Source organism: Gouania willdenowi, chromosome 4 (assembly GCF_900634775.1).
Source record: "Gouania willdenowi chromosome 4, fGouWil2.1, whole genome shotgun sequence".
NCBI lineage: Eukaryota > Metazoa > Chordata > Actinopteri > Blenniiformes > Gobiesocidae > Gouania > Gouania willdenowi.
Window position 1 is genome coordinate 7,061,056 of NC_041047.1, and position 21,487 is coordinate 7,082,542.

At 37.9% G+C, this 21,487-nt stretch overlaps 1 protein-coding gene across 4 annotated transcripts in view; it reads left to right on the forward strand.

The window, feature by feature from the left end:
* Positions 1-6,733: 6,733 nt before the first annotated feature.
* Positions 6,734-21,487, forward strand: part of lrp8 (low density lipoprotein receptor-related protein 8, apolipoprotein e receptor) — a 198,830-nt gene continuing 184,076 nt past the window's right edge. For all 4 annotated transcript variants that reach the window (XM_028443815.1, XM_028443816.1, XM_028443812.1 and 1 more), the window contains exons 1-2: positions 6,734-6,960; positions 9,730-9,855. In XM_028443815.1, the coding sequence (XP_028299616.1) occupies positions 6,855-6,960; positions 9,730-9,855 (232 nt within the window). In that variant the 5' untranslated portion in view covers positions 6,734-6,854. The remainder of the gene's footprint in view (positions 6,961-9,729; positions 9,856-21,487) is intronic.

Sequence of the window (21,487 nt, forward strand, 5' to 3'; positions counted from 1 at the left end):
TTTAATAAAGCTGCAGCAAATCATCATTTAGAATGTTGTGTTGATTGTAACCATGACAACAGAAATGAAAACAAACACAGGAGATGAAAGCAACATGACTTGAAAGTACTTGGATTCTTCTAGAGTAGCACGCACAGCTCAAAGCTCACAGCTCTAAAAACAACACTTTTTTGTTGAACATTCTCGTGCTTTTGTTTCTTGAAACATTGACGATGGATCAAAAACCAGCGATAGACGTTACTTTTAGTGACTTTGGAGATTCTGAGCCCTTATTTAACAAATTCAGAGGGGCGTCATTCCACCCGCCAAAGCCACCTCGGAGGAAGAAGGTTAAGACACAGGAGATGAAAGGAGACCAACCATCATCTCCTGGAGACAAGGGTGATGATGAACAGGTGAACCATCCACCAGCCACTGTACCAGTGAGTCCCTGTGAACCAGGCTGCACACTGGTACCTGACCAAGCACCACCAGGGTGTATCACATGTGAAGACATGAGATACAAGTCATTCTTTAAAACGTACCAGATGGAATTACTAGACAGGGACCTGGCCTATCTCATACTGGCTCTAGATGTTTCCAGAAAGGAGTTCCATGAGCAGAACATTGAAAAGGACGTTCTGATTGCCGATCTCAGGCAGGCGCAGGAGAAATTCAAAAGTCAAAGTGATCAACACGACCAACTGTTGGATGTAAACGCCAACATGTTAGAAGTGGTGAAGTCAAAGGAGCAGGCCTACTGCAGTCTGGAGGAGCAGGTGAAAGAAAAGGTGACCCTGCTGGAGAACGCCCTGGTAGAAGCACAGAACCAACTGAAAGCCAAAGATGTGGAATTAGAAGAAGAGCGGTCCAGACACGCTAAAAAGAAACCTCTATGGAAAAGAATCCGCCAGTTGTTTACCAGGAAAACCAAACATTAGAACAAAATAAACCTCAAGTTTGACTCTTAATCTCTATCCCCCCCATGATGATTTAAAATGTTCCTCTCTCCTCTATTTCCATTCTTTTCTCCTTTGAATGCAGGAAGAAACTTTTATTAAAAAAAGATGAAAGAACAAATGAATAAACAAAATGTTTATAAAAAAATTGTTGCGTTGAACTGAGTTATTAAGTTGGGTCAGACCATGAAAATCATAGTATAATAACTTTTTTCCTCAAGAATTCTGACTTTAAATTAAGAAATCTGACATTTTTCTCAGAATTCCAACTTTAAAGTGAGAAGTCTGACTTTAAGGTAAAAAATCTGATATTTTTCTGATTTTAAATTTAGAATTCAGATTTTTTTCCTCAGAATTCCAACATAAGGGAATTGGTATTGCACTGCACACTTTTTTAGTAATCTCTCAATGACCAATTTATGTTAAATTTTGTGTTTAAATTCTGTTAGCTCCATGAATTTTAATTCCACTTTCATTCCATCATTGTGCTCTATTGTTCTTTTTTCACAGTATTTTGAGCAAAATGTTGTAGATGGACAAATGGGGGCAGGGGCGCAAATCATGGTGGGGGATGCAGGGGTCGTGTCCCCCCCCCAAAAAAATCCCATTGTAAACACAAATTAAATAAATATTACAGTATAGTAACCTTATTTTACTTTAAAATACAAGTCATGCTGCTTAAAAACACATTGATGATTTTAACAATTGAAATATTATACCCCTCAATTAAAATAAACAGTTTTTACATTATTTTTCAATTCTGATGCTTTTATACTGGCCATGTAGTTCATAGTGCTGTGGACTTGTAGCTACACATTCACACCAAAACATTTTTCATTGAGTAAAGTTTTGTATATTTCTAAGTTTTGTGGCATATTCAATTGTACTTTATAATTTGTGTAAATGTTTGTGTATTCTGTAGATTTAGTTTAACACATATTCTGATGACAAAAAGTATAGCCTGTATTTTCATGTCCCCAAAAAGTAAAAAGTGTGCCAAGTTTCACGCTGATGGACAAAATCCCAAGGAGTAATTCTAAAAAGTAGGTTTTCCAATTTTTGCGATTTTGCTCCGACAAAAGTTTAGACGGAAATGGGCGTGGCCTAGTCCAGGTGATTCAGTGCTACTCAGGGAATCTGTCCATATGAAGTTTTTGAATGTGCGACATACAGTCTGGGAGTTGTAGGCCAAAACGCATTGACCTTCGTTATAACGCCACCTGCTGGCTGATATATGTGAATTTTTGCGTCCATGGTCCCCTGGGGGTTTTGGACCCACCCTCCAAAGGGCACCACCCTACCTTGCACGGTTTAGCCTGCAGCAACACTTTTACCAATGGAACTATAAAAGGTAACAATAATAATAATAATAATAATAATAATAATAATAATAATAATAATAATAATAATAATAATCGGAACAATAACAATAGGGTTCCTAGCACCGCTGGTCCTAGGAACCGCGTATGCTTACATACGCGGTTCCCTGGCCCCGTGGGCTTGGCCCCCTAATGAAAGCTGCAGCAAAATTAGACGGAAACAATAAAAAACAGAAAACAATGTTCGGACCATTTTCTCGGCACCTGTGTCTGTATTTTTTATGTTTCATCTACACTTTAGTATTGAATAATGCATATGAGGCACGCATTTGGTTTTTCCCCTCTATTTATACAGTGGATTTATTCATTATTCATGTGTTGATTCATGTGTTAAAGTCATTTCATGCACATGAGCCATTCTGAACTGCAACAAATCAACACTGAGCTCATGTTGCTGCTGCAGGTTACAGTCACAGACAGCCACGCGTTCTTTGATAGCCACCACTTTTCTATCAAATCAAATTATTGCATTCAAACTGCCAACATTGGTTTCGCCGGTGCCTTCAAAGTCAATACATGTATCTGGAGGCGTCCAATTCTTTTTTTTGGAGGAAATATTTCATTTACATAATTAAAGATTGGGATTCTAATAGTGGCGAGCAAGACAAGACCAAAAATATGAACTTCGTGAAATAATATTTTGCTAGAGCCGGATCTAAATTAGGGCTGTCACTTTAATGCATTAATTAATTAATGCACAGGCTACAATACATGACGGGAGACTGCCGAGCGCTTCGTTTGCGTTAATTTTGGCTTATAAAAACACCGGATGGAAAACTAAAGCCTAGTTGTGAGCAAATTGTGCGAGAAAGAGTTTGCATTACCACCGGAGCTTTGTAGCCTCCTCTACTACCTCAATGCTAAACATGTAGCAGCTAGCACAGACAGCTAGCGCTGACACTCGTTGGCGGATTCACTAAAAGTTTAGGCGTATTAAAACGTGTGCAAACGTCACTCCATGCGCTAATAAGGAGTACAAACCCCAGGAAATTAGGACTGCTCGTTTTCAGCGCATCACAATGTGCCCACAATCCATTTAGTGCGCTTCCCTCTGATGAATATGTAAAGTAGGCAGATCTCATAAGTGGCGCAAAAAAATAGGGGGAGGAAATGCAAATAAATTAATACAGTGGGCGCAATGCAATTCATCAAACCAGAACTGTTTGTGGTGACTGTTTAATGCACCAAAAATAATACGACCCATATTCAGGTGCAAACTCACGCACAGAAAATCGCTACATTGAATAAACACAGCAGAGATGGAAAAAAAATGTTCCAGTTAACCTTACTAGTATGAGAAAATAATTTAAATAAAACAATAGTCAATATTAACAGCCACTGAATAAAAAAATGCAGAGTAATGTGTGTAAGGGAGAGAAAAAGGCGGCGCGTGTCGAGTGTGTGGCTGCGGTGCAGAGGATGCTGCGCGCGGAGATTCGTGGATGTCGCTCCGGAGTCGGACGCACCACTCCAGGGAGCTTCTGTGTCTTTCTCTCCATGTTTTGACCCTAAAACTCTCGTGTTGTGTTGATGCCAGGCCAGAATCAGCTGAGCTGCTGTGCAATTTACGCAACGATGGTACAACGTTCAAAAATGAGAGTGTGCGTGACAAGCGCTACTCGGAGCTCAGACCTGCTGGACGATGCTTACTAGATCATCTTCAAATGGTGCTGATCGAGTGATTGACAGACTGTTGCTGTATTAACTCAGATCAATGGCATCAATAGATCAATAGGAGTTTTTCTGTCCAAATCTTCCTGCAAAGTTACAGGACCCAGTGGAACACCCACATTAAAGTAGGGGGGAAAAATGTAGGTTTTAGGTTTTAAAGTTGTTGTTTTTTTGTGTTTTAGTAATTTTTTTTTTGTTTGTTTTGTTTTCTACATTATTAAATGCTTGTGAACTTCTTCAAATGTCATTTTGTGCTTCTGTGCACTCACCGCACTATGTTGAATGAGCAAAATGTTCATTTAAATGGGGCGGTCTCAACCTACTAGTGGCGCCATCAAAGGATTTAGGGACGCACCTGTTTACCACCCTTTATTTCAAAACTTAGTGAATCTGCTAGATACTGCAAGCACGCTGTGTCTGACAAATGAACAAACTCAGTGGATAAATATTATTATCTGAAAGAGCGAGAAACCAACAAGTTCGGTGTCAGAAAACCGTTCTTACTGTTTATGATGTGCTAACTTATAGCACTATGTATGATGTTTTATTTCACTTGTATTTTCTATTATTTGGAGATTGACAAAAGTACACAACAATATGACAGGTTGGAACTAGTCTCACATACAGAGTAAATAATGTAAATAACTACGCCTGCATCTTTTTAAGTCTGTTAAAAACAAACAATAAATGACTGTATAAAGCCACTTTGTAATACATAAATGTTTTGATCTGCCGATACAATGTCATTTAAATGAAAATACCTCAGGTTAAGGTTGTTTTTCAGCAATTTTTAGGTGTGATTAAAAAAAAACAGATTAATTAGATTAATTAATTACAGAGCATAAATAATTAATCACACAATGTTTTTTTTAATTTCTTGACAGCACTAATCTAAATACATTTGATCTATAAGTAATTTGATGAATGTTCACCCAGTTAAGCCTATAGCCTTCATTAGTATAAAAAGATGAAAACCTGAGAGAGCTCTCAATAAGTTCTGACTGCAGACAGACACTGAATAGGATTCCACTTCCAGCTCCACTATAACTCCCTCCGTGTTCCCCTGTGGCTTTGAGAGGAATTTTTAATCAGAAAACTTCAACTGGTGCATCCTCATGCCTGGGTGACATCTCTCTGAAGTGTTCCATAAAAGGAAACTGTGAGATTATCCAGCAATCAACCACACCAGCGTATTCCTGATGAGGGTCACTGGAAGCACTGGGAGATGAAGCCTATTTCATTTTAGTCAAGGAGGAAAGCACGACTCCCAAAGTCCAGATAACTGAAAATACACAATCTATTATGGTTTTGTGCACTTCCAATAATATCACTAGTGAAATTAAAACAATTTTAACCTCAAGTCTCACATTTACTTCCTATTTTAAATGGAGGCTTCCAGCAGTTAGCAATACAACTTTAAACAGATAGTATGTATAATGTACATACTATAACTCAGAAATGAGCAACTTTTATCACAGAGGGGGCCACAAAAATGTGCTTGTCTGATCCGAGGGCAACATTATCAATATTCATATCAGCATTTAGAATAATGAGAGGGATTAAGGTATAGGAACAAAGAGTTTGTGTCTATTTTTCTTGTCATTTGTTGTATTTTGGGATTTATTTTGCGTATTTTTGTGGTAATTTTGTACATTTTGCATGTTTTTGTTGTTGCCTTGTGTATTTTTGGAATCATTTTTTGTATTGTCATTTTTTTTTGTCACTTGATATTATGAATGTTTGTGTTGTCATATTTGTGTTTTTTGTTGTCGTCTAGTGTGTCCATGAAGTAATTTATTGTATATATCTTTGTTTTCCTTTTGTTATTGTTGTCCTTTATTGTATTTTTTGTTGTTGTGTATTGACTTTTTTTTTTCCCACAACAGTCATTTTGTGTGTGTTTCCTAAATGATTACAAATAAACAAGGTGATGTTTTCCCAATGTTATTTCATTTATTTGTTTGTTTGCGAACAAAACACACTCAAAACACATTAAATGGATTTTGATGAAATTTTCAGGAAATATCCAAAATGCGATAAGGAACTAGTGATTAGCGTTTGGGGACGATCCAGATCAATATCCCAAATTTGGATGAGTTGAAAAAAAAATCAATAAATAAATCTTTATGTTCAGCTCTTTGAGCTGGTTCTTTAACCCCTCCTGCTGGTGACTTTGTATATTACATGCTCTAGTAGCCCAGGAGGAGTTCCACAACAAAGAAGTTGCAGAAGAAAAATATGGCAATTATTTGCCAATATTTGGCATACAATTATCTAACGTAATATATGACCTTTGAGTACTCTGGCTTCCTCATGCTATCCAAAAACAAATATGCTAAGTGGGTTGGAGTAGCTGAAATTGTTGGTTTGAGTGAAAATTGTGGTTAATTTACATTATTAATCGCAGTATCGTCATATTGTGAGATAATCGTTATTGTGAGCTGCGTATCGCGTATCGTATCATATCATGAGGTACCCAGAGGTTCCCACCCTAGTCTGTATACAAGCTGTGACTTTTTTTTTCCAACATCCATCTAATAAATAAAAAAAAAAAAATAGAAATATAGATAATAGATGTATTAATATTGTGTGTTGTTTTTATATAGCATATAAAAACTAGTTTGTGTTGCCACATGTGCTTCCAGTCCGTGTAGTTTTTCTCGTTTCAGCGATCACAGGCACAGGGAGCTCCATCCCGCCCACGAGCGTCACCCATTCAAACAGAGCGCGAGGCAGAGGAGGGAGCGAGGCCAGGCTGATCACACACACACACTCACACTCACACACACATACTCCTGAGCCGAAGCAGGCAGAGGACTGCGGAGGAGCCCCTCACTCTTTGCTTCTTTCTTTCTTTCTTTCTTTCATGAGCACAGCCGCAGAGCTCCGGGATCTAACGATGTGGACGGAAGTGTGGAAGCTCGTGGTGTTTCATGTGTGTCTCGTGGAGCTTCTCTGCTGCTGCGCTGAAGGTGAGACTCCGGGTCCCTGGTCCCGGTGGACACATGCTGCTGCTGCTGGGTGTGATTTTCTCCCAGTGAACACCTCACCTGGATGTATTTCCTCTTTTATCCGCCGTGGCTTCTTCTGTGACATGTGGAGCACGAGCGGCGGAGGAAACGCTCGCGCACAGTCGCACATGCACCGGCTGGCGGCAGCTTCAAAGCGCTCAGAGTCAGATGTGATGACCACACAGTGTTTGGTTTATATTGTTAATGCATGGAATGGGATGGACAACAACAACTGCCTGATGCAACTACAAACAAAAAACAGAAGGATGTTTTCATTAGCTGTGTGCAAAAACGCATGTGCCATCGATTAGAGTCGATTAATCGACATCGGTCAAAACCCGGGGGATTAATCGGTAACTGATATACGGGAATATGTAGAAGCCTGTTTCCGCTACTAGACAAAAACCATGGCAAGTCATAATTATGAGATAGAAAGTCATGATTATAAGATACAAACAAAGCATTTGCAGCAGTCTACCAACACTGACTGTTACCATTATTAACTACACTTTGAATATTAATTCAAAACACATATGTTGGCTGTTTGTTCAGTTCTTAGAATTTAACATATGGTGCATAGTGTAGAAAATAGTGAGTTTATTTGCAACTTTACAGAAAGAATGTTTTTCTTATAATTATGGCTTTCTATCTCTTTTTCTACCTATAATTATTCAATTCAACTTAATTTATATATCTTAAATTACAACAATAGTAATCTCGAAGTGCTAAAAAAATTTAAAATTACAACAAATCCAAATAAATTGGCTTTTTTCTGATAATTATGACTTTCTTTTTCTATAGTGATTTTTATTTTTTATTTTTTAGTGGCGGCAACGGCTTTCCATAGGAATAACTTCCTTTCTGCGTGGAGATTCTGTGGCTCTGTTCTGTACCTTCTGCATCATATGCTGCTACTTTGGAATTGGCAGTAATGATTATAAAATGACAACACTGGGAGAAGTCGCAAATTAATTGTTTATCAGAATAGTTTTATTGCCAAGTAGAGTTTAAAACAGGGGTTCTCAACTGGTCTCACCCTGGGACCCACATTTTGCCATGGTCATTAAATCGCGACCCACTTTTTAGAATTCAACCAACTTAATGTAGTTTTTCAAAAATAGCTGTTGAAAACACATATATTCTTTTTTTTTAAAAAACACAAATCTATATATATTCATGTGCAACATGCAATTGACAGCATGCCTGTCAAAAGAAAAGTTTCTCTCAAAATAAAAGACAAGTCCAACATGAGAGACAATGAAGTATTTATTTATTTTTGAGCAACTGTCCGTGATCCACGCAATACAGGTACGCAACCCACTTTTGGGTCCCGACCCACTACTTGAGAATCGCTGGTTTAAAACAGTACAAGAAATGTGACTTGGTGGACGGTGCGAAAAAACAAATAAACCAGAAATACTAAAATAATAATATTAATAAATATAAAGGATGGATATGAACATATATACAAGTAGTGCAGGTAATATTGTCTTTATAGTTGTGGTGATGGGGGTCGGGGTGGACCAGGGTTGTGTCAATGACAGTTACATTTAGCCTTTTGTTTATTTATTTAGTCATTTATTTTATTCATGTTTACTGTTTGAGAGTTGAGCAACTTTATTTTTAATTTTTTTATTTGCATGTTATTTCAGAAATCCAGTTTGCACAAGTTTGCCTTTTGTTGACGTTTTACAGCCCTTTGTCTTTGACTGTTACTAATTAAAGTTCCTTATTTTATTTTGGAGTGTTTAACAATTTTGTCTGAAATCATATTTTTGGTAATATGAAAATTTGTGTTTATATACATCGTTTCCTGTTTATGTCAATGTTCTACTTTCAATATTGGTGTTAAAAATGCCATGTTGGTGGGAGTCGCTCTAGGATCAATGCTGAATGGATGAATCATATAGAATCAAGTGATCAGTGCGTTAATCTTCCATAATGGGTGTATTGAGGAAAAATATTGTATCAATTGTACGACGGCATATTCGGCCCACATTAAAATAAAAAACATTTTGGGACTACGAGATTATAGTCCTGTAATATTTTGAGAATAAAGTTGTAATTTTATGAGAATAAAGTATCTTAATTAAATCGTAATTTTTACGAGATTAAAGTCATAATACTCCAAGATTAAACTCGTAATATTTTGAGATTACAGTTGCAATATTTCAAGAGTACAAACGGGTCACTCGTGCATTTTATGGAACATTCCCTGAGATTATACTTCTCTCTAGGTGTCACACATGGTGAAATACTGAGTCTTTTGGTCCATCATCGACACATTGTCATCAGTTTAAGGAATTTAAAGCCACTTTGCAGACGTTTGCGTTAGTTCCGACAAAAGAACCAGACTGATTTAGAGCAAATGGTCTCTTTTGTGGAGGAGGAACTGGGTGGAAGTGGTCCATTTAAGGGCTATCGGTGTTATGTTGCGTTCACTTTTAAGTTTCTTTAAGATGTACCTGTATTTTCATAAAACTACGACTCTATTCTTAAAATATTATGACTTTAATCCAACAAAAGTTTGACTTTATTTGCATAAAATTACGACTTTATTCTTGAAATATTATGACTTGTTTTTATTTTAATGTGGCCCTAAAATGTCAATTTGTCCAAAATATGTAAGAATTGTAATATGGTGAAATGCTGCCTCACTGTTTTCAATGTGATCACCACTAATGCAAACCAAAGGAGTGACTTGATGCTGACTCTTCTCTCCAAATACAGGAACTCATACAGAGTTGGAGTGTGAAACTGGCCAGTTTCAGTGCAACAATGGACGCTGCATCCCGACCTTGTGGAGATGTGACGATGACGACGATTGCTCAGACAACAGTGATGAAGAAAACTGCCGTAAGTTCCCAAAACGCGCTGGCGGACATGCTTGTTTGAAACGGTTTTTGTGCTTTGTTTGGTGCATGAGCACATGACACTCTGCTGCCTGTTGGTGACTGATTGTATCAGCAATGCAACTTATGAATGAATGAGAATAAGCTGATTATGGTTTGGCGGTGGCCACCCGCTCAGGAATCTCTCTCTCAGTGGTTAGTTCACAGACGTCAGTGGTGTAACGGCTTATCTTGGATCTGAGTCACATGGTTACAAAGAATTCTGCTCGTTTCTTTACCATTTTCACATCCTAAACAAACTTCTGACACAGGAGGAGATTGTGTGGCTCGACCAAGTCAAAGCAAGTCATTTTAAGCTTCTAAAATAGGGTGACCATATTTAGACTTACAAAAAATAGGACACTTGGGCCGACCTCTTCATACTCAAATTACTCAACGTTTTCTTGAATCTACCTTGTAATGGCAAAATACAATGTAGTAGATAAATAACTTATTGTCCATAAGGTTTAAAAATTTATTTCTCTCTTTATGACAAATACTTGAAAAAAAGACTGACGTCAATCACCTTTATTATACATTATAACAATCTGTCCTTGGAAAAAGCTCATATAAACGTTCTTAAAATGTATCAATCATTGAAACAATGAGAAACATTTCCTAGAAATTTATAGAAAAAAACCTATAATCATTAAATATACACTTCAATAAATAACTGAAAGTTTACATCTCATGTTCCCGTACTGACTCTGACCTTTATTCTGTCTGTTGTCTGTGGTGATGGGATGTGATGAAGTCTAGACCAGATAATGGAAAATGTACCAAGTTTCTTCCGATGGCTCCTTCGTTTTCAAACCCCTCTTTGAACCTCCATTGAGGTTTTATCATCCAGGAGGATCTTCCTGCTGATACTTTTCAGTTAAATCCACCAGTATTTGGTCTCTTTCAATCCATCTTGGACTTTAGTCTCTCTTCTCTCTGCTGCGTCTGACGATTTCGTCAAAACTAAGCAACTTCTTTAATGATTCCGGCACTTGTGAGTAAAATGACCATAATGACATGACACTGGTTGTAAAGAGCAACTCATTAGCTTTCAGAAACTGCTGGAATTTCTCAGATAGAGCAAATATTAGCAGAGGTAAGATCCTTTAGATTAACATGTTCCATTTTGATGAGTTTGTTATTGTAAAATCTGGCCGAACGGTTTGGACAAGACGTAAAAAGAGGACATATATCCGGGTAAATCTAGACGTATGGTCACCGTATTTTAAGACGATTACGTTCTTGTCCCGGTGCGACTCTAATGTGTCAATAAATCTGTGATGTTTGTATTTTGAGCGATACAGACAGATCTCCTGCCTGAATCGTAGCTCTAAGTTATCACTGATTATTACAAATTGTCTGTGTTTCCAACCAGGGTGTGTTAAATTCCAACATTTAACATGTGTCGTTCAGGTTTGTTGGGGCTTTAAGATTTTGTACCTTTTGAAATAAAACGCTCACAACCAACCAAGTAATCATTTCCTTTAAATTAGCAACGGTACTAATTACTTGAATGGATTTATTAATGGCCAATTGATTTGTCACCCTGCGTGTGAAAACGCCAGATGAGACACCACGAGTGTCTCATCTGGTTCGTGTTACTGTCATGGACGTTGCTGGATGTTTTTCCTTGACATTTATGGTGCATGTGATAGACTGCTGAGAGGAACTGGAATTATGGGACCTTTAGCGAGCAATATTTGTTGGGATTGTCATTAAAATGTAATATACTCACTTGCAACAGGTTGCTTTCCTTTTTCTTTTTTTTTTTCTTTTATTTTTTTAGTTGTAAACATTAATCAATGACAGCTTTGAAATGGTCATTTAAACCTCTGGATTGATGTTTGCTTTTTGAGGCTAGCCACACCTCCATGAGGTGCAGAGATGGATACTTAATCATTCCTCTTCACTCTCCTCCTGTTGGATTAATCTGTAAGCTTTAAATCTAAGATTTTCTGCCTCTCTTTCCCCACTTTCCTCCCTTCAGCGATGCATCAAAGGCACTTCTCAATCTAGCTTCCTCTAGCCCTTTTCTCTGAGAGCTCGGGCCCTTAACTCTTGATTCAGGCCTTTGTTTGAAAAGCCACCTCGGGGCTTCTCCTTCTACCCGTTTCTAAATCCCTCGTTGCTACCTTTGCAGTTCAAATGCCAAAGAGTCTGTGCCCACTTACGCCCACAAAGAGCTTCAGCTGACAGGTCGGTGTTGGAGATGAATCCCACTCCGTTGGCTGGTTTGAGTCTCAGTGGCTGGCAAATTGCCAACCCTACGAACTGCCAGCATTGCCACCAGAGCTCAGGAAGGATACGAGAGGCAGATGGAAGAGGAGTAACACTGGGATGGATGGATTGGATGTAGAGGGACAGGATTTTGTGGAGATGAGGTGATGAAGTCAAACTAGAAAGGGAGAATAGGAAAAAGACATGACAATAACTCCTGCAGAATCAAGGATGGCGTGTCAAACTCAAGGCCCAGGGTCCAAATCCGGCCATTTAGAGCATCCAATGCGGCCCACAGGATAAAGTAAAACTGACGAGAAAATATGACTCATTTAAAACGACCAGTTATCTCAGTTGTGGTGATCTCAGTCTCTCCAAATACAGTAGTCCCTCGTTTATTGCGGGGGTTACGTTCTAAAAATAACCCGCAATAGGCGAAATCTGTGAAGTCATCAGCTTTATTTTTTACAATTGTTATACATATTTTAAGGCTGTAAAACCCCTCCCCACACACTTTATACACTTTTCTCAGGCAGACGTTGACATTGTTGGTTTTGCCGGGGAGAAAACTTGCAAACATACAGCACTTCAGAGTCCAGGATCAAGAAATGTCCCCATTCGCTTCATATGCGAGTTTGAAGCTAAGCACCGCCCACCAGCGACACATCTAACTTGATGAGTTTCACTGCCTGCTGAAGCGAGGAGTTGCGCTCCTTTTTCTCCTCTCATAAACATAAACCACCAGTGAAAAAAGCTGGTGTGATTAGCGGCTAATGCTATCCTAGCTCAGTGCTACAGAGAGAACTTTTACCTGTTACTACCACCTCCTCGCTGATTCTCCTCCACGCCAAATCCTTCCAAGTCCGGTCCCGGTTATAAAGGCCGTGTCATACAGCTCCAGGTGGTCACACACAGCTTCTACTCCATGGTTGAATGGGTGAACAGACCAGTGTCCTTATTGACAGCCTGACGTCATCGTAAACAAATGACGGGCGTATCGAACTGCACCGCCGCAAAGGAATGATTTCACATTTAATCTGGTCGTATGGACATTTCGTGACTCATCCGGTGTGAACGCAGTAGCCAATCAGGACGCAGAATACAATGCGCGTTCATACACTGTAAAAAAAATGCATGCGAAATCGCACTGTGAAAAAAACACCGAGGTTGTGAAAGGTGAACCGCGTTATAGCGAGGGACTACTGTACACAAATTCAATGAAATTCCCATGCTCATATCACTTGACTGCAGTTGTTTTTTAATCTAAAATTGTTGACAGAACTTGAAAAGTTTTTTTCAAATTCCGGCATTTTTTCACAGATTATTTTGCAAAACTTCTTCAAATTAAAAGAAGTCGTAAAATCAATGAAATGTTCTGCTTTCTGCCTTGCCAACTACTGGCATATAAACCCAGATGCGACATGAGGCTTGAAATACGTGTTTTTAAGGTTCAGCGGCAGCTTTTAAGCTGTTTAAGGCAGCTTGAAATGAAATGATGTAAATTTAATAAAGTCTGATAAATGTGTTATTGTATCTTAAGTAATATTTATCCTGTATTTCTAAACAATGAATTCTATTGACACACTAAAGTCATAACACAAACATGTATGTATGTATGCATATGTATATCTATTTTTTTTTTTTTTACTAATTTAAACATTTCTCTCATTGATATCTACTTAGTATCTTTCAATAATTATGGTTGATTATTATTGAATTATTTGAATCTAGTCAATTTAAGCAAGTAATTCCTAAGGGTCTTGACTTCAGTAATATTAACTCAACCTTTAACGTAGTTACATTTAATTATTAATATGGTGTGAAATGTGTGCCCTCAATTTTATTTAGTAGTTATGGATTTTTTTTTCTCCACAGTGTAATGTCCTCTGATTACTCAGCTTTTACTGGTTAAACTGAACTGAAGGCGCGTTTATAAAACGTGCATCTAACAACAAATCCAGTGCGTTCATGTTTTAACATGTGTGTACTTCGAGGAACTGAGGAAGAAAACAAGAAAAACTAACACAACATGAAAGAATGTGTTGTGTGTGTGTTTTTTTTTTTATTTTTTTTTTATTGTTCATCACTTTTTATGGAAAATATTAGTTTTTAACTCCTGTGAGGAAACAAAAGAAGTACTAATGAAAAATAAACCAGAATTAAACAAAAATGTATGTCAAAAATCTAAATGTAATTTCAAATAACAATTAAGCTACAACTAAAAGGTAGATAAAAGTTATAATGACATGAATTATTCTGACTAATTATTTATATGTCATTTAAAGATGTATGAGAACAGCATTAATGTCACCCAATTTCCTCTCAGGGATCAACGGTTTACTGAATCTGAGCAGGTTTATTGATTAAGTTTTGATCAACTTAATTTAAATCAACCTCATTTGCACCTAATGAGGGGTCCCCGGAAACATTTCCCCATAAAAACCTTCTTTGCCTCACGATGACGGCATTTCATCCACATTCTGTCAATTCCCACGTTCAACAGTGGATTCAGTTTTCTTTTGTGGATTCTGTCTGCGATTCTGTTTGTTTTGTCATTTCCTCCCTGCGTTCGCCTCTAAATTCGAACCCTCTGTTGTTGATGAATATCTTTTGTTGTGGAATGGCGCTTTGTATTATGCTATCTTTCTGTTAAAGATGGCCAATCTCTTTGTCCGTTCACCTGGTTTTACTGTTAATAACATAAATGTGTGTCATTGTCTCACTGACCCTCCAGTTAAATAATCCTCTGCATGTAAATACACCTGTCAGACTGACAGACAACCAGGTAGAACAGTTTACATTATGAGCCGCAGGATTCCTCCTTCTTTGCCTGAAACGGTTTAAACGTGTTCACATGTGAGTTCCTCACAGCAGGGATTAACGCCTATAGCATCCTTTCTGTCCACAGGCTGTTTTTCCAATAACTCTTAGTTAGATTGGGCTGTCTTTTGTGCTCACATCTCTGTTTTTTCACTCTTTCTTCCTCCTCCTCCCGACTCCGCTCCTTCATTCTCAACATGCTTCTTCCTGGTAGATTGCGCTCTTGTTGCCCTGGGAGACGGTAAAGTGGTAGTGCTTAGGGTTGTTTTTTATGTGTGTGTGTGTGTGTGCGCTCTCGCAGTTATAGAGAACACAACACTCCACACGGGTGGCTCTTCATCACAACATGCCTCTGTATGACCTGTATTAGTATTGTAGAATATCCTCATTTAAAGATACCTCATGGTTTAATTCTGATGCAGGTGGATTTAAGCATTAATTTGACATGTTGTTGAATAAATACGTGCTTTTCTGAACCTCAGGGTTGCTTTTATTTGTTCTCCTTCTCTTCCGTCATGTAATATGATCACAACATGATTCACTACCACAAAGGGCAGTCATAGAGACCACATTGTCTCCCCTTCGAATTACAATGTAAACATGGCTCGGATTTCAATGACAGTCATTCAGCAATGTAATGACGTATTACTAACTAGGGGGAGTGAAAAAAATAAAAAAAAACAAAATAAATCGATTTTACGATATATCGCAATTTCTTGGGTGCCGATTTTTAATCGATTTAAAAAAATAAATAAAAATTAAATATATATATTTTAAAAAATTATTAATATTTTATTTCTTTTTTTTCTGATATTTAATCAATATTTTTCTTATTGTATTTTTGCATGTTGACCAGCTCCTATTCCTACATAAAAACCTTGAACATTGTGTCAATTCCGCACCTCCACTCCGGTAGATAGCACCGTAGAACCACTTTGCTGTGCGCCGCAATGCAATTTCTTTTTTTCAGTGAAAAAGTGCAAAAACACTAATAATACATAATGAATCGGATGTTTTGAAGCAAATAGTTTTGACTGAATTTGTCTTCTGAATGAATTATATCTTCTGATGAACATATACACTATACAGCAACTTGATTTTTCACATCTACGTTTAATTTTGATATTAACGAGGTAGAATATCGTAATATATAGTGATATCTTGATATTGTGATAATATCGTATCGTATTGCAACATCCTTGCCAATTCTCACCCCTATCACTAACACATTTTATACACAAATAAGCAAAGTGCCTGACACAAAAACGTGCTTAACAATTTTCTGAAAATAATTTTCTGGAGGCAAATATCCCTGGGGTCAGATTGACCCACATAAATAACCTTTTGACAATGAAATTTTGACCTGTTCTCTAGCGCCACCATCAGGACAAACTATTAAATTAGAATTTATTTATCTTGAATTGTTTTCATCCAAATCTTTTCAAATTTACTGACAGCATTGATGACCACAAGAGTATGAACTAAGCCTATTGGTTGTGGCGATAATATGACCTTTCCTGCAGTTTTACACAGCTAAAGTAGCTTATGGTCAAATTGACGCTTGATGAACACAAATGCATGCAATATGTGTTCAGCACATTGAAAAAAAAATCGTCATTTTAATTTTATGCCTAATTTTATGCTTAATCAAATTAGGAAAAGTCATGAAATTTAAATGATAAACATTGAATGGTGTCAAATTGACCCCAAGGATAATAGGAGGGTTAATCATTAACACCTCAAATCTTCAATGATTTTTCTACATTTCACGTGTTAAAATGATTTTTTCCGACAGATTTTTTTACCTCACTGTTTATTTATATTTACACGATATATGAATGCATGTGCATTTGTATTAGTTATTAGCATAAACAACAGGATGGAGCATAATTGACTGCAAAAATATACACATATAAAAAAGGCAAACCATGTAGTGTAACTCAAATCTGAAGCCTTGAAACAAATCCAATGTTGCCAGCACAGGAATGAAAACTAAATGAGCAACTCCACGAGGTTCAGAATAAGCTCATACGTATTTTTGGGGGTTGTGCGCGTACGTGCTTGTGTGTGTGCATGTGTCAGTGTGGGACAATGAGTCTGAGCAGGTCTGAGAAAAGGAGCTTCTTCTCTGCACTCCAACACCAGCTTCCCATAGAGGAGACCTCACAACACATTTCACGCTGTTATGTGGTGGTGTGTGTATGTGTGTGCGAGATCAGCCAACACACACACACACATCACACTGTAATAAGAGACTGGAGAGAAGCGCTTCAGGCTGAAAAGGCGTTGGACTGATGATGGGTTCACAAAAAACACATTTTGGTCAACTGCTGAAACGTACACACACACACACACACACACACACACACACACACACACACACACACACACACACACACACACACACACACACACACACACACACACACACACACACACACACACACACACACACACACACACACACACACACAGCTGGGGTCAGACTTTGGTTGAAGAGGACCAGTGGCTTAGCCAATTACAAATCTGTACACATGCAACAGACAGTTATACGCACACACACACACACACACACACACACACACACACACACACACACACCACACACACACACACACCACACACATCTAAGCCAAAAGATATAGTGGATTGTCACTAAAACAGCACGTGTTTGCAAAAAGACAAATGTGTGTGTCACACCTGTGAAGAACATAACCTATAAATAGAGCCTGTTTGATATTGCTCCTCCAAACTAATTACTCTACGCTTCATCCTCCCTCTCGCGCTCTCTCTCTCTCTCTCTCTCTGTGTGTGTGTGTGTGTGTGTGTGTGTGTGTGTGTGTGTGTGTGTGTGTGTGTGTGTGTGTGTGTGTGTGTGTGTGCGTGTGTGCGTGTGTGCGTGTGTGCGTGTGTGCGTGTGTGCGTGTGTGCGTGTGTGCGTGCGTGCGTGCGTGCGCGCGCGCGTGTGTGTGTGAGCACAGCTGCAGTGTTTTATTCTCCTGGGAAAGACCCTCTGCTGTGCGGACTACTGAGGCTCCATGGGACACTTTTGTGTGTGTGCAAAAGGCCTGTGTGTGTGTGTGTGTGTTGTGTTTCCTGTGCTCTACCTTGTGAGAAGACATATAATGGGTTCTTTGGAAAAAAAAAAAAAAGGATACACACATGAGTTGCTATCTGAGGATGGATTTACTCATTGGTTAGCCCAGTGTATTCTCCACTTTGAACAAAGGTGAACTGTCAAGCCGCGCCTGCGCCCATTGGTGCCCCCCCCCCCCCAAATAAATCTGACAAATAACACATTTTCAAATGTATTGAAACTAACGGAACATGTAACGTCATATTTCGTAATGAAAAAAACAAAAAACTAAATTAAACTAATCACCTGCATAAAACACAAATGTAAAAGTGCAGTTGTCAAGAATACAGGAAATAAAGAAACATTGTATGAAATCTGTGACAAAAAACATCATGTTTTTTAATGCAACTAGAATATTTCATGAATAAATGAAAACTCCTAAAACTATATTAAACTAATCACCTGCATGAAAACCAAATTTAAAAGAGTTTGTTAATGACTAATAGGTAATTAGTCAAAAATACAGTAAATAAAGGAACATTATTTGCATTGTGTCAAAAAGCTTAAATATTTTTGCACTTTAGTTTAACGTTACATTTTATTCTCAATTGCATATCTAACGCAGTCTAATAATTGAATACTTTTAATTTCACTATTATTTTCTTTCTGCGTAGGCATTTGGTTTAATGTTAATGATCTCAGGAAGGCATTTGGCATGAAAAGTTTGTCGTGCCCCACCTGTTATATCTCCATCCCCCACCAGGGGGCGCGCCGTGCACTTTTGTGAAGCACTGAGTCCACGAGTAAGAAAAGGAAAAAAATTGCCTTTATTTGAACTTTAGTTTGAATATGGGGCAGATTCACTAAAGATCTTAAATAAAGGGTGATAAACCAGTTGCGTCCCTAAATCCTTTGGTGACGTGGTTTCCTCACCTGCTGCGAGGAATTCATTAAGATTGCAGCAATGATTAGCGCACCTGCAGAAGTTGTGCAGATCGCCTTATTTAAATGAACATTTTGCTCGTTCTTCATGGAGAGGTGAAGCGCACAGAAGCACAAAATTACATTTGAAGAAGTTCAATTCTCTGTTGAGAGTTTAACGGTCAAAACATTTAAATTATTTTGTTATACTAGAAATGTTAACTGGAGCATTTTTCCTCCATTCTCGCTATGTTTTGTGTCAACATTCAGTACAGCCATGATCTCTGTGTGTGTTTGCATAAAACAATCACCACAAACATTGCGTCCCCTGCATTAATTTATTTGCATATCCTCCTCCCATTTTTTTGTGTCCCTTATGAGATCCACCTACTTTACATATTCATCAGAGGGAAACAGGCTAAATGGATTACGGAAGCTTTTTCACAAGCTGAACACGTACAGTCCTGATTGCCTGGGGTTTGTACCCCTTATTAGCACGTGGAGTAACATTTGCACACGTTTTAATACCCCTTAACCTGTTAGAAACATCTTTGTTTCAGGTTCAGGACAGTAAAAAAAATTCTCTGCTATCCTGTTGTTCCATTCTGACTTATACGGAGGAGCGACATATCCATGGATTTTTCAGCCAGTCGGCATCACCGTCATGAAAGCGAAAGCATATGGGCATCTGATTGACTTAACTCATTGATTATTGGCAGCACCTTCTTTAGGTAAAAGCACTCTATTATTTTTGTCACTTAGTATTGCACCAGGAGAACCACATTGAGATTAATCATTTTTTACAAGTGTCTCTTCTCTGACATACAACGTATAAACCAGAGCGATTTACAGTATATGTGGATTTTTCCAGGAAAATTTTAAGGCTGGCATTGAACCATGACATCCAAAAGGATTTACACTTTTCAAAAAAATGGTTACAAGTGCTTTACACATGGTAAAGACAATGAATGATGATAAAGTGAGAAATTAAAAACAAGATGTGGTAATAAAAATAAAATACTAGATAAAATTAAATTAAAACCATCAGTTAATAAAGAGAAATAAAATGATTCTGTAAGAACTAAAACAACCTAAAGTCCTGCTTCCTGTAAATACTCCGGGGGGGACTTAATTTTTCTTTCTTTTATGTCCTTAACTAGCTACAACTTAGTCTAAGTTTAAAACTTATTTGATAAATAGTTTTTGGTGTGTTGGCTTGTGGTCATAAGCCAAATTTACATTCATGATTTTGCTAAATTAAGAAAATGGAGTAATTAAAAAAAGGTGAACAATAAACTGCATAGACATCACAGACATTTGTAATTTTATGCGATGAACATACTGGATTTTTACAAATATCAAATTATACAGTGATATGTTGTCATTTTGAATTGTGTTCATGAAGTGTCATCTAGTTAAAAAAAAAATGCAATATACTTATTGAAGACTAATTTTATCTCTGTCAAAGTTTTTAGAAGCGTTTGTTGCTGTTAGCCCTGAAATAATTTAAAAGTTACATCCTATTTCTTCTTTTCCATCCGTCTAACATCAAGGGATACTTCATCTTATTCTAGCCAATTTCAGATGAGGAGTGTGTTTCACCTTGAATAGGGCAGAAGTCTATTACGTACCCACTACACAGAGAAAACAGTCACACCATCAACCATTAGAAAAACCTATTACTTTACCACAATGAACAAGGATTGTTGTTGGAAAGGAAATTCAACTTGGTTGTCTGGCTTTCACACAGCTTGGCTAAGCTTAGCTTTACCCCAAAAAACAGACATAAAAACGTTGAAAAGCTGGAGAATATTCATGATGTTAGTCAGTTTAGACACACACCAATGCATTAGGACATCTGCATTATAAAATATTCATAATTAAAAGCAAACATGAGGCTCCCGATTTCTGCTTCTCTGTCCACCGATCATCTGATGAGACAGGCTAACAACTGGCCCACCATCGCTAAACAACATGTATTTCCTTCCTTCAAGGCTGAGGATCAAAACATAATCAAATAGACATGTCGCTACATGAAGCATTGCTATGCTGACATTTGACAAGCCCAAATGTGCCACGCCACAACCTTTTAGTCAGATGTTTTATCTCTCGACAGCTGGTGTGCTGTTAGGTGTTGGGTGCCGTGTAGCAGAGTCATTTTAGCTAAGGTCAGCGCTAGCCCGAGGCTATTGCTCCCACGCTACCTTTCCTTCATTCTCTCCGTCATATCCATGTGTTGTCTCTATTACTCTGTCATTTTAAGCCATGTTCCTCCTCTCACTCTCCACTTAGCTTCCCCTTTTATCACGCTAGCTCTGTCACTTTCTCAGGCTTGAAACGGATCCTTTCCTTTCCTCCCAAAAAAACCCAGTTCCGTTGTAAAAGTGGTCAGGCCATTATCATGCTTAGAGGTTATATTGATTTGTTTGTGAGTAAGGTTTTGCTATGTGGAATCAGTGACTCAAACACAGATTGGGAGGTAGATAATTGTAATTGCTTAACATTCAAAAAGTTGAAGTAAACACTTGTGTAGACAAGCCGTTTATAGGCATTTTTGAGCTCT